Genomic DNA, 13,207 nt, shown 5'->3' on the forward strand with positions numbered 1-13,207 from the left:
AACATAAATTTAAATGGTTGTACGTGCATTATTCTATTTATATAAATAAAATAGAATAAAATGATATACGAAACGTATATAAAAAATCATAAACATGCATTTTTATTGTTTGCAGGAAACACAAAATAAATAATGCATACAAAATTAAATTGCACTTAAAAAATACTAAACAAATTCATCAAGAATCCATTCTTATAGTGCACGGTCGGGAGGAAACATGGCAGTAAAAAATAATAAATAAATAAACACTTATTACGGTCGAAAGTAACTAATCCCATAACAGTATACCACCAAAACCGTCAGTCGCATGTGTCGTTCCTGCTCGACACATGCACCTTAAGCGCCAGCCTATTTGACCAGATTGGAAAAAACGCATCACGTCCATGCGTGCATGTAAGGTGGTGAGGCCCTTTTTTTAACTGCTGGCTCCTTTCTTCACGTAGAAAGACCAGGATGCACAACGGTTGTAAATTCCTATCCGCACGCGTAGAAGGATACATATATAAGCTATGAACCCCCTGAGGGTAGTTTTGGTATTAGCTCATTAAACCTCTTTTAAGGTTTCGCAACATGGAGCTCAGACTCACACGGAGGTCGTAAATCCGGAGGTGGAGAGGTAGTTGTCTCGCGACCGTGGGGAGGTCAGGCCATCAGGGCGTGTCCTCGTGTATTGTGTGCGCACGCTGGGAGTGTGTCATTGGCCCAAGGATCAATACTCTGGGGTGTCTTCTTTGTACCGGCCCAGGCCCAAGGATCGAATAATCTCATAGGCCCGTCCTTGGCTGATTCACTAGTGAGCCTAAATTTCATACATTCAATGAAAAATATTAGGGGTAATTATGATTACCTTTCTCTTTCTCAGGTATTGCAATTACGATTTTATCCCTCGGTTTTTAATTTTTTTGATTTTACCCATATGTTTTAAGAATAAAGTTGTCGTTTACCCCTCCCTCTTAACACTGTTAGTGAAAATCAGAATTATTGATTAAAAAATAAAAAACGAGAGGTAAAATCACAATTGCAAGGTGAAATAAAGGTATAATCACAATTAATCCTAAAAAATGTTGAAATTTTCAGGATGATTATAGCCTTCTCCCACCTTGCAATTGTGATTTTAACACTTATTTTTAATTTTTAATCACTAATTCTGATTTTTCACTAACATTGTTAAGGGATATGGGCAAACGACGGTTTCGAGAGTATCTTCCATTTCACTGCCACTTGTTGAGTAAGTTATATGTGAAATCACTCTAGGTATCCAAGTTTCAACATAATCAATACTTTACTTATCGTTTTCTTGTGGGGACTTGAGGTTATCTTCTTATAAAAAGTTTATTAGTCTTTAGTAACTTAATTACATTTTTGGTCGACACTAGAATAGTTCATGAATTAAATTGTATTTTGATGATTTACTAAAAAAAAATACACAAACAGCACCATAAATTTATGAACTTTTACGGAGGTAATGTCCACGTGTAATCCTAAAAAAATGTTTGGGCCATAAAATATATAAGATGGCATCGTTTCTTCTATTTTCACTTTCACTTATTGCATGAGTTACACGTGAATCACTCTAAGTATCTAAGTTTCAAAATAATCAATATTTCACTTTATAATTTTCATGTGGAGACTTAAGGTTATCTTATCATAGAATGTTTATTAGTCTTGGTAACTTATTTACAATTTTTTTGTTGACACTAGAATATTTTATTAATTTAGTTGTATTTTGATGATTTCCTGCAAAAAGAAATTAATAATACATAAACAACCTTAGAAATTTATGGAATTTTACGGAGGCGCAACATATGTCCACATATAACCCTAAAAATGTTAGGACTTAAGGAGTGGCTAAATGATTACAACAACCGTGATACGTGTAGAATGGTGTATTACACGGTATCCGACAAAAAATCCGTTACCGACACTATCCGTATCTGACTAGTTCCGTATTCGACACACGATTATCTATATTTGTATCCGAAAACATTTGTATTTGTATCCGAAGTTATCCATATTTGAATTCGAATCTGAATAAAAATTGAAAACAAATATGATTATGATGATATCCATTCGTATTCGATCCAGTTACACCCTAGTACTGCCTCGTATCAAAAAATTGTTTAAGTCAACCATTTTTACATTGATTTAAATAAATAAAATATATTTATAGTATATAAAAGTATGTTTTTGAATCCATTTTGTAATAAACTTATTTGGATATACAAAGGTTGCTAATATTTGTCACAAATCTAGTTAACTTAAGAAAGTTTAAGCAGCACGAGTGCTACAACGATAATTATTTTAGAAATAAGAAGTATTACTAACGATTGAACAAGTTTTTAAAAAATAATGCACGGCCGGGTTGGGACGTCCATCAATATCGTCGGCACTTGCTTCGCGGCTCTAGTTCAATGGCAGACACCAATTTAGCTGGGCCATTTGGGAGAGCAACTGGGCGTGTTTGGGAGGGTGGCCCAGTAGCCCGGTTGCGCCCGTAGGCTGCAAGTAGCCTTATTTGCAACGTTGGCCCGTTTCGCGGCCTGGCTGAAAACAGCCAAAAGGCTGCCTTCTGGGTGGCTCCCAGGAAACGAACCGCGGCTGCGCGCGGCGCACTGGCGGAATGTGGTGGCGGGCAAGGTGGCTAGCGGGAGCTCGCACGGGCTCGCGCGGGAATGGTGAGGATTTCGCGCGCGGGGGAAGGAGCGCTCCGGTGAATCCTCTTGCGGCTATATATGGCGACGGTGCACCCTCCTTTTCCCCTCCTCTCGCTGCTCGTTCTTCTTCCACCCCCTCCCTCCCTCGTGAGAGACCGGCAGCGAGCGGCTGTGCGTCGCGGCTGCGTCCAGCTCCGCCTGGTGCCAGGACTCCGTGGCGTTGGGCATCTGCTTCTTCGCTTCGTCTCTGGTCGATCTGCTTCCTATGCTTCTAGATCTGCTCCGTCTCCGTTGCTACGACTAGGGCTGGGCAAAAAACCCGTAACCCGAAACCCGAACCCGGACTCGAAATACCCGAAACCCGAATTTTGTTCGGGAATTTCGGGTAGCAATTTGCAAAACCCGAATTAATTTCGGGTAATTCGGGTATCACAATCGGGTACCCGAAATACCCGAATTACCCGAACTTTCATGTGTCATGTACTTATGTCATGCTTAATTATTAATTTGTACATTTATAGTTACATGTAAGTGTGCATAACTTGTGATTGTAGATTGCTTGTGTTTTATATGTCCATGTATATCATTATTCAAACTATATTTTTATACTAATTTAATAGGGTGTATGTGTTTTTATGAAGCCAACACAATAGTTCGGGTAGTTCGAGAATACCCGAACCCGAACCCGAAATTTCGGGTACCCGAATTTTCGGGTATTGCAAAACCCGTTGTAATTTCGGGTATCGATTCTCAAAACCCGAAATTGTAAGAACCCGAATTACCCGACCCGAAATTTTCGGGTAACCCGAACGCCCACCCCTAGCTACGACCTTGACCCCAAGGTGAAATCAACCCCAATCGTTCTATTTTCTGGTTCATGCTTAATGAGTTAGGGTTTGGTACAGTGTGTTGTTCATGTTATACCTGCTGTGATTTTGATTTTCATGTGGTTTGCTTTGGATTTATATTAAATTAGTCGATGATGTTGTCCTTTACGTTCACTTGGAGGTATCATATAGATGATGCAGCCGTGTTCTTTTTCCTTACTGATTCATTTTGCAAACATGCTGAGGCCAAGCAGGGTATGATTAGATTAATTCTTGTATCATTGTTATATGCATGTAGATGGATCCCTCTTTGAGCCGCGAGCTATTGTGTAAGCAAGCAGCTGCCTTGACAGTAGTGATGGTTTCATTTGTTACAACTAGTCTTAAAAGAAAAAGGTTTGATCCTGAAGTAGAGCCTGACCCTCTAGTCTATGTACTTAGGGAACAAAGTGAACTTCACAGACAGAGGACCCTCAACATGATTTACAACTCCACTAATGTAGAGTGCATTTCCATGCTTAGGATGAAGAGAGCCCCTTTTTTGCTTTATGCACGACCTTTAGAGAGAGGGGACTGGTAACTGATAGGGAGGGGGTGTCAGTAGAGGAGCAAGTTGCCATGTTCTTGCATGTTGTTGGTCACAACCAAAGGTTCAGAGTTGTGCACCGGGCCTTTAGGAGGTCCATTCAGACAGTACACAAGCACTTTCATCAGGTTTTGTATGCTGTTGGAGAGCTTAGGAAGGAACTTATCAAGGCACCTAGCCCTACCACTCACCCAAAGATCACTGGAAGCTATAGATGGAATCCATATTTAAAGGTATTTGCCTACCTTGGGTTCATTAATTGTTCATATTCACATGTTCATTTATCTTACGTATATGGTTTTTAGGACTGCATTGGTGCCATTGATGGCACTCATGTGCTGGCAAGGGTACCTAGACACATGCAACAAGCTTTCAGGGGTAGGAAAACTAACCCGACACAAAATGTGATGGTTGTTGTGGACTTTGACCTCAAGTTCACATACGTTTTAGCTGGCTGGGAGGGGTCTGCCCATGATGCACTTATCCTGGCTGATGCCATTGAGAGGGATGATGGGTTCACTGTCCCACAAGGTAATTGCACTACCAAGTTCACATTGTAGGTAAATTCTACAATGTCACACAAGCTCACAGTAGATTTCACATTATAGGTCAACAAGCCCTTTCACAAGTATAAGACACAAGTCAAGCTTGTGTTGGCATGCTCGATCCTGCATAACTGGATTTTAGGCTTTGGCATTGATGAAGTAGTGCCTGATGAGGAGGGTTTCACTGGCACACAACAAGATCCACTAGATGACAATGGTAGCCAGAGCCAAGAATCCAGTGCCATGGCTGCAAAGAGGGATGCCATTTGCAATGTTATGTGGGAAGGGAGGGGAAGCTCTAGGATATGATGGTTTGTTTACCCTGCTATGGAACTCATGTTTGTTTGATGATAATGTAATAATATGATGGACATGGCTGAGACCAATTTTTTTATTCCCATTTGTCTCTTCTTGTTGTGCTGGTATTATTATACTAATTTGTACATGCAAACCAATGGTAAGATGCCTTCAGTCCCAGCTGGTGATCAGGGTGGGTTTGTCCCAGCTACTGATGTGATGACTGAGATGATAAGGGTTGGTGCTAGTGCAGCAGCTAACGCTGATGATGCTACTGCATCTAGTGCCGGTGCTGCTCCAGCAGCAGTTGGTCTTGTTGCTGCTGTTCCCGGGGGTCCTAGGGCAATGAGGTGGAACAACAACACCTCTGGATTTATTCTTAGGAGGATGGCTCAACTTCTTAGTGATGGTAGCAGGCCTGACAAGGTATTCAAGGACAAGGATGTCAACTCTGTGGCCAAAGCCCTTAAGGAGTACAGTGGGGAGGTAGTGAGCCCAACTCAGGTGTATAACCACTTGAGGAAATGGAGGCAAAAATGGTCTAGGGTGTCTAAGCTCAAAGACCTTAGTGGGGCTTTATGGGATAGTGACTCCAATGCTATCTTGCTTGATCAGGAGCACTACCTTGGCCACTGCAAGGTAGCACTATGATTTGTTTCCTATGTCTCCTTGCTTTTTTTACTTGTCTAAAACACTATCTTTTCAATTACTTGATCAGGACCATCCAAAAGATGCAGAGTTCCTAAACTGCCCTATTAGGTTCTACACTGAGATGGAGGCCATTTTTGGCCATGCTATGGCCACTGGCAAATTTGCACTTGGTTCTGGTGAAGCCTTAGGACAGAACCAGGTTGATAGTGTTGCTGCCAAGGTTGAGGGACCTGCCTTCACCTATATCTCTGAAGAGAGAGCACAAACTGATGTTGGAAAGGGTAGCAAGGCCACCGAGATCCCCTCCATAGCTGTGGGTAGGAAGAGGAAGAGAGGGAACTTCAGTGAAGATGAGATGCTTATGTTGACCAATATGTCTGATGCAGTGAACAATGTGGCTAATGCCCTTAGAGAGACTGGACCTGCCCATGTGGATGGTAACCTCTACCTAGCTGTGATGGAGATGCCTGGCTATTCTGAGGAGGCACTGATTGTTGCCTACACCTTCCTCCTGGACAACAAGGCTCAAGGCAGGGGCTTTGTTCACATGACTGAGGCACATAGAAACATTTGGCTTAGGACCTTCCTAGCCAAGAACTACTACATGTTGGTGTGCACCACCACCCACTCTCTCTTCCTGCCCACTCTCTCTTTTGACTACAACTGAGAATAGCTTGTTGTAGACATTTTGGTGTGCAGTCTGGTTTACTCCCACCAGTCCTTTTGTCTAATTTACCTAGGAGGGTGGCTAACAATAGGTAACATTTGGGTGGACACCATTTGAACCCTTAGCTATTGGGCTCAAACTTATTGTAAGGCACTATTTGTATTCTTACTATGATTGAAGTTTTTACTATGATTGAAGTTTTTACTGTAAGGCTCAAACATTTCATACTATGATTGAAGTTTTTACTTGGCCAATGATGCTATATACACTAATCTGAGGAGCATTTGCATTTGATGTGTTGTAGTGCAGCTGAGGCCCGTGTTTACTTGTGCTTTCCTTTATGCCTATGATGACATAATTGCCATGGAACCATGTTGTCATTATTGCCCGTGTTAACGTGGATGATCTTTAAATTGTGAGGTACTGGGCATATGCTGAAAATTATGTTGTTTCCACCATGTTGTGATTATTGCCATGGAACCATGGGGCACATCCATGCCCAATGCAATTGTTATCCATCATAGATGACTTGATGGCTGGGTTGGATGAATATCATGGTTTCATGGCTGCCCAACTATGTTCCTTATGCTCCAAGTTAAAAGATCACATAAAAATGGCAATTATATCTGAGGAAAATCATTGCTATTGTCAATCTTGCCTGGCTTCTTTGATGGATATGTTGCAGATGGATGCCCAACTACCTGTTGCAGATGGATATGTTATTCTGAGGAAGATCACATGAAAATAGAGATGGCTTCTTTGATTGTAACTTGTAGCCAGCAATGACAATAATTGATGAAGTTAAGTTAAATATGTGTGAGGCTAACTCAGTTGATGCTTGTATTATTCAATTGACATATGTTGTTGTAATCCTCTATTTTCTGTCAGTAATGTCCATCTCTATTTTATGTTATCAATGTCCATCTCTATTTTCTGTCTATGGGCCAGACCGACCACAGCCAGTTGCCAAACATATTCCCAGTTTGGCAGTTGGGCAGTTGGCCTCTTAGCCCAGCTGTCTGTAAAAGGTCACAAACACGATCTCGCCTGGGCCGAGGTTATTTTATACAGCAACATAAACAAAGAGATTTGCACCAACTCGGTCATGCCAACCTAGGGCTGGGCCAGTAGGGCAGGCCGAGCCAGCCTGGTACAGGTTCGCAAACACGCCCTTTGTGTCCCGCAAGGATCGGAGCTCTGAATCGGTGGAGACAGGCTCTCGAGTGCGGTGCAGTAGCGCTAGCGCGATGGAATTGGAAACAAGACAAATTTAAGCGGCATAGAATACGTATGGCAGAAGCGTACAATATCACGCCCGCTTGATCGCAACTGTGGCTACAGATTGTGTAGTACGCTGCGAAGCACGCGCATGAGTATTTGCTCGTGGTACTCTTTCTGTAGGTAAGAATAAGATACACAGCGAGGCAGAGCCAATTCAGCAGTGACAGGCAGCTCGATGCGGAGGCATACACCACACAGCACACACACAAACACATAAAATTAGCCGATACAGTTATACTAATTATTCGAGCTACTTACTAATCGTTCGTCCAACCCGAACCAAACCAGCATTAACCAGCAAACCAGAGACTGCACTGCTGCGTGTATCGTCAGTGCTTGACGCCGAGCGGCATGATGGGTCCCATGCCCTCCTGCGCGGCAACGGGCATGGACTCGAGCTTGCAGTCGAGCGGCGGCAGCAGTGCGGCCTCCTCCACGCGCGCCCTCCCGACGAGGCGCAGCAGCGTCTCCTCCAGCTCGGCGCCGTCGGCCCAGGGGTGCACCTCCGCCTGCAGCCGCGCGGGGTCCTCGCAGATGAGGTCCCACACGGGGAAGCCCCTGCGCGGCATGACGAAGTCCTCCCTTGCCAGCCGCAGCGCCGGGCAGTAGTCGCCGCGGCCGTCGCCCAGGTACACGACGCGCTTCCTGCCGGCGGCCGACGACGACGCCTCGCGGAGGATGCGGTCCAGCACCTGGCCCTTGCACATGTTGGGCGGGCAGGTGCCGACGCCGCACCCGTGCAGGTCGTGGTAGGGCCCGATGCGGAGGCGGCCGTCGGCGTCGGCGTCGGGGTGGCTGGGGTTGGTGTTGATCTGGGAGAAGCAGCCCAGCAGGCCGTGGTGCGCCAGGACGGTGTCGATGAAGAAGGCGTTGGCGTCGCTGAGGACGCGCAGGTCGCAGCCGAGCGCGTAGGCGGCCTTGATGGCGGCGGGGACGCCCGCGACGACGGGCGCCGCACGGAGCGCCTCGGCGACGTCGTCCAGGGTCCTGCCGTGCGCGTGCAGCTCCCCCATCATGGTGTCCATGAGCGTGTTCCAGGGCATGGTGGGCAGGAGGCGCTCGAACGGCTCGGTGAAGCCGAGGCTGTCCACGACCCAGTTGTCGCTGTCGACGTCGATGATCGTCTTGTCGAAGTCGAACACCACAACGACCCCGGCCATGGGTTTAGCTGCGGTGCTTGTGCTTTGTTGTGTCGTCGTGGCGTGGGTTGTCAGGACCTTGTTTGCGGTGGATCCAAGGGAAGCAGGGAGCCGCGGCCTATATATATACGGTACCGGGCGGCGTCGGGGAAAAGATGCTGAGGGAATATTACAGAGATGCCTAACAATAGCGAACCAGTCTCGGTGGTACTGGTGGTGCCCGGCGGACGACCGATGCGATTCGACACTCTCTCGCGAAACCACGCGTGGCGGTGCGCCGTGCGCGGGATGCGGCTTCTAGTTTGGTATTGCTATTGGAAACTGGAAAGGAAGGCGCTAGTCAGGCGGCGGCGGTGGTGGCTTCTGGAGAAGGATCGGCGATGCTTGGCTCCTCCTGCATGGTGGTGGCTCGACCTCGTGGTTCACCCGATCCAAGATTTTACGAGCTCATCGATTTTTTTTACCAAAAACTTCTCTGTTTACCAAAAACCGGTCTACCCCACCTGTTTCTCTTTCTTTTTTACCTTCCCTCTAGCGATCAATACATGCCTGCACAAAACTGAAGCTATAGCTCATTTGGAGTTCCCTACCGCAGTCTCTGCTGAACTGTTCGTGGCGGAATTGTGTTGTGCTCCAGGGGTGGTGATGCTGTCGTCGTCGTGCTTGTGGCACCAGGTCGAGGCAGTTCCGGCGGAAGGTCTGTCCTGCTCCTGCCATGATTCGTTGACACGTTTGCCTGGGGAAGGTGTCTGCTGCTGGCGCCCAAGGTCGATCAGTTTGTGGTCCCGCCTGCACCGCTAGAGCGCGATGCCCTCATCTGGTTCTCGCCTTCTTGTTCGCCAATTGACAGTTGTTGCGGTCTACATTCGACCAGCTACGGATTTGATCTGGCTTCAACAGCGGTCGGTTCGACATTGCAGCGCCTTTGAAGATCGGGAAACACCATGTGTCCATGTGAGAAGTGAGTAGCGGCATCCGATCGAGTAGATGAATTGTTTTGTACACGCAGCATGTTCATATAGAAATAGAAAAAAGAAAAAGAAAGGGAGTAAATCTGCGTACAGCTGGAAACCGGCCGGCGGATGTGATCGGTACCGAAAGAGAGAGAGAGAGAGAGAGAAGAAAAAAAAACAGTTCTCAAGGCTAGCTAGATTGACAGTCTCCCATATATGTGCTCGCGATCTGAAGTTGTCCTCACCATCTCGCACCGACAGGTCAAGTTGGTAAACGGACACAGGATTAATTCACGGCATCAGATCAGATGCCGAGCTTCAATCGCGTCCATTGGGCGAAGCTAGCCACACGCCTGCCTTCAGTTCGTGTCGTGTGCTGGCACAGCGCTAGCAGACACACACACACACATGACATCTCGGCGATCAGATGAGATTCGATGCTCCTCTCTTCATGTGGGTGAGCGGGTCGGCTGAGAATCGGGGGAGCCTCATGTCCACTGAACAAACTTCACGCCATACCATACCTGTCCACCGCCGCTAGTGCGAGAATCCGCTAGCTAGGCAGCTAGCTACCAGATTTCTCGGTTCTCAGTCACCGTTTTGGTTGCCAACATAGGAGGACAAGGACACCGGGGCTCAATAACTTGCGGTGTCCGCGAGCTAGCTCCCTTAGGGCTTGTTCGGTTCTACCCCAATCCATATGGATTGAGGGGGATTGAGGGGGTTTCAATCCCCAGTAAGTCAAAATCCCCTCCAATCCGTATCAATCCCCTCCAATCCATATGGATTGGAAATAACCGAACAAGCCCTTACTAGACAGACTATCGATTTCCGACCAAGGAACAGCGTTCTCCATATTCCTCGTTCACCTCCCCGCCGCCGTGCCGCGTCGTCTCGCGTCTGTCCACCGTCCGCGTCCCGTCCCTCGTCGTCGGTATCCGTTTTGCAACCTTATCTCCTTTGTCGTCTCTTCTCACCCCTTTTCCTCTTCCGTCGAGGTTACAAGAGTTGCTCACTTGCGAAAAAAATACAGCAGCTGGCATCAGAACCAGATATATGTACATTTATCACACCGCCTGCTTAACTTGTGACACGAAACTTGCCACTGCCACCACCATGTACAAGTAGATAATTGAGATTTGTTTTTGAATTTTATCGCAAAAAAAGTAATTGTCATCGTCCCTAGCAGGAACGGGTAACCTATACGCTATGATAAAAATAGACGTGCATAGAGAGGACAGGCTATGAGCCCCACCTTTTATGTAGCTCAGGTCAACAAGACCCTTCTCAAGAGACAAGAATACTAATACTACGTATCTAAGACCCTCGCAATGTGTTCATCGCGAGGGGACTCTCGCTAGAAAAGCCTTTCATCAGGCTCCCATATGTAACCGCCCTCGCTAACCATCTGACGAGGTTCGCACGCGCCATGTGGCCCTGTCAGCCCCCTACCCTTGGTGGGGTCTAATGCTGCCACGTGTTCCTAGGGTCTAGACCCCTCAGGGAGGGATCCCCCAAGGGAGGACTCCTTTAAGTTCCTACACCACCGACTGTTGTGCGGAGCCCGGGAGCCCTATGCTTCCGAGCTTCGAGAGGCCCCACTTGTTGTAGGGTTTAGACACATCGCATGTCCTCCGGTCCCCACAACGACCCTAACTAATAGAGAGCTCCCAACACGCCACATGGGCGATCAATAAGTTGGTGAAGTCAAAAGACGTGTTGCGCCTGTCTGACGGGAATAGGTGCGATTGTAGCAACATCGTGCCCACTCCTAGTTGTCAGGCCCCAACATTTTAGGGTGTGGTGCCACCGTGGCACTGTGGCAGCATGTACGACGTGTGCCACGACCTGCCATGACCCTTATGTCGACGTGGACAATATGAGACATGTGTTGTCACGTTCCTGACGACACATATCATTTTCCACGGTGTACATGGCTTCGGTCATCTACAACCTATACCACGACTCCCGAGTGCTTCTGTAGCAGCGTGGAGGGCATACTCCTCTACCTATCACATATCAGGAATCCAGCAACATGGGCACATCCTGCTCGTGCCCAGGCCATCCGATGTGGGCACGACATGCATTTGCAGCTCCTCGGACACTCCAACGAGACCACGGACTGACGTTAACAGACTTTCCATTAATCCAGGGTGGGACAGGCGTTAGACTCAGCCCCACTTGACACATGTAAAACCCTTTCTCTAGGTCTATAAAAAGGAGAGGTGGGCCTTTTTTGGACATCCTTTTTTAGACTTGGACACTTTCAGGCTCTCCTTCTCACAAGCATCCTTGTGCTCAGGACTTATCCGTTTTCGAGAACCATTCAATCCACTCAAAGAGGACGTAGAGTATTACGCCTCTCGGCGAGTCAAATCTCTGTAAACCTTTGCCTCCCTCTCGTGTGTGTTTGTCGTGCACCTCCTCCTAGCTAACTAGACATGGCCTAACCAGTCGTGTAGACATAAGCGATACACCAAATTCTTCTACCAAATTTATACGGAAGTATACTCCTAATATACTCGACTATCACCAGCATAGTTTGATCTTATTGCTTGACACTAGTATTATTCAGAGACACACTATGAGAGCACCTAGAGGGGGGGTGAATAGGTGATCCTGTAAAAATCGACAACTAAAAGCCACAAAACTTGGTTAAGTGTTAGAATGATAAAACCAAGTGGCTGTAGTGAGAGCACCTAGAGGGGGGGGTGAATAGGTGATCCTGTGAAACTTAAACTTATAGCCACAAAAACTTGTTAAGTGTTAGCACAATAATCGCCAAGTGGCTAGAGATGAGTCTCAACAAAACACAATACCACAAAAGATCAACACAGAGAAGACACAGTGGTTTATCCCGTGGTTCGGCCAAGTACAAAACTTGCCTACTCCACGTTGTGGCGTCCCAACGGACGAGAGTTGCACTCAACTCCTCTCAAGTGATCCAATGATCAACTTGAATACCACAGTGTTATGCTTTTCCTTTCAATATCCCGTTTGCGAGGAATCTCCACAACTTGGAGTCTCTCGCCCTTACACTTGAGATTCACAAAGAAATACGGAGTAAGGGAGGGAAGCAACACACACAAATCCACAGCAAAATGCGCACACACACGACCAAGAATCGAGCTCAAAAGACTATCTCAAAGTTCTCACTAGAACGGAGCTCGAATCACTGAGAATGACAAACGGATGCGCAAAGACTGAGTGTGGATGATCAAGAATGCTCTAAGGTTGCTTGGTGTACTCCTCCATGCGCCTAGGGGTCCCTTTTATAGCCCCAAGGCAGCTAGGAGTCGTTGAGAGCAATTCTGGAAGGCCATCCTTGCCTTCTGTCGTCGGGCGCACCGGACAGTCCGGTGCACACCGGACACTGTCCGGTGCCTGATTTCCTTCCTTAAACAGCGCAGTCGACCGTTGCAGATCTGGGAGCCGTTGGTGCACAGGACATGTCCGGTGCACACCGGACAGTCCGGTGCCCCCTTCCGACCGTTGGCCCGGCCACGTGTCGCGCGCAGATTCCGCGGCCGACCGTTGGCCCGGCCGACCGTTGGCTCACCGGACAGTCCGGTGCACACCGGACAGTCCGGTGAATTTTAGCCGTACG

The 13,207-nt window shown here is 47.1% G+C and overlaps 2 protein-coding genes across 2 annotated transcripts; one reads left to right on the top strand and one right to left on the bottom strand.

Moving 5' to 3' along the window:
• The first annotated feature begins 5,056 nt into the window (after nt 1-5,056).
• LOC109945194 (uncharacterized) lies at nt 5,057-6,227 on the top strand. The gene is made up of 2 exons (XM_020551024.2): nt 5,057-5,548; nt 5,628-6,227. The coding sequence occupies exons 1-2, from the start codon at nt 5,057-5,059 to the stop codon at nt 6,225-6,227; spliced, it is 1,092 nt and encodes a 363-aa protein (XP_020406613.2).
• Nucleotides 6,228-7,601: 1,374 nt separating this feature from the next.
• On the bottom strand, nt 7,602-8,742 carry LOC100284789 (uncharacterized). The gene has a single exon (NM_001157684.2). The coding sequence runs from the start codon at nt 8,666-8,668 to the stop codon at nt 7,838-7,840; it is 831 nt and encodes a 276-aa protein (NP_001151156.1). The 5' UTR covers nt 8,669-8,742; the 3' UTR covers nt 7,602-7,837.
• Between the last annotated feature and the right edge of the window lie 4,465 nt (nt 8,743-13,207).

This window comes from Zea mays, chromosome 3 (genome assembly GCF_902167145.1).
Source record: "Zea mays cultivar B73 chromosome 3, Zm-B73-REFERENCE-NAM-5.0, whole genome shotgun sequence".
Taxonomy (NCBI): domain Eukaryota; kingdom Viridiplantae; phylum Streptophyta; class Magnoliopsida; order Poales; family Poaceae; genus Zea; species Zea mays.

Coding starts and splice junctions, on each gene's coding strand:
- LOC109945194 (XM_020551024.2), top strand. CDS start 5,057: ATGCAAACCAATGGTAAGATGCCTTCAGTCCCAGCTGGTGATCAGGGT. Junction 5,549..5,627: donor ACTACCTTGGCCACTGCAAG/GTAGCACTATGA, acceptor TTACTTGATCAG/GACCATCCAAAAGATGCAGA.
- LOC100284789 (NM_001157684.2), bottom strand. CDS start 8,668: ATGGCCGGGGTCGTTGTGGTGTTCGACTTCGACAAGACGATCATCGAC.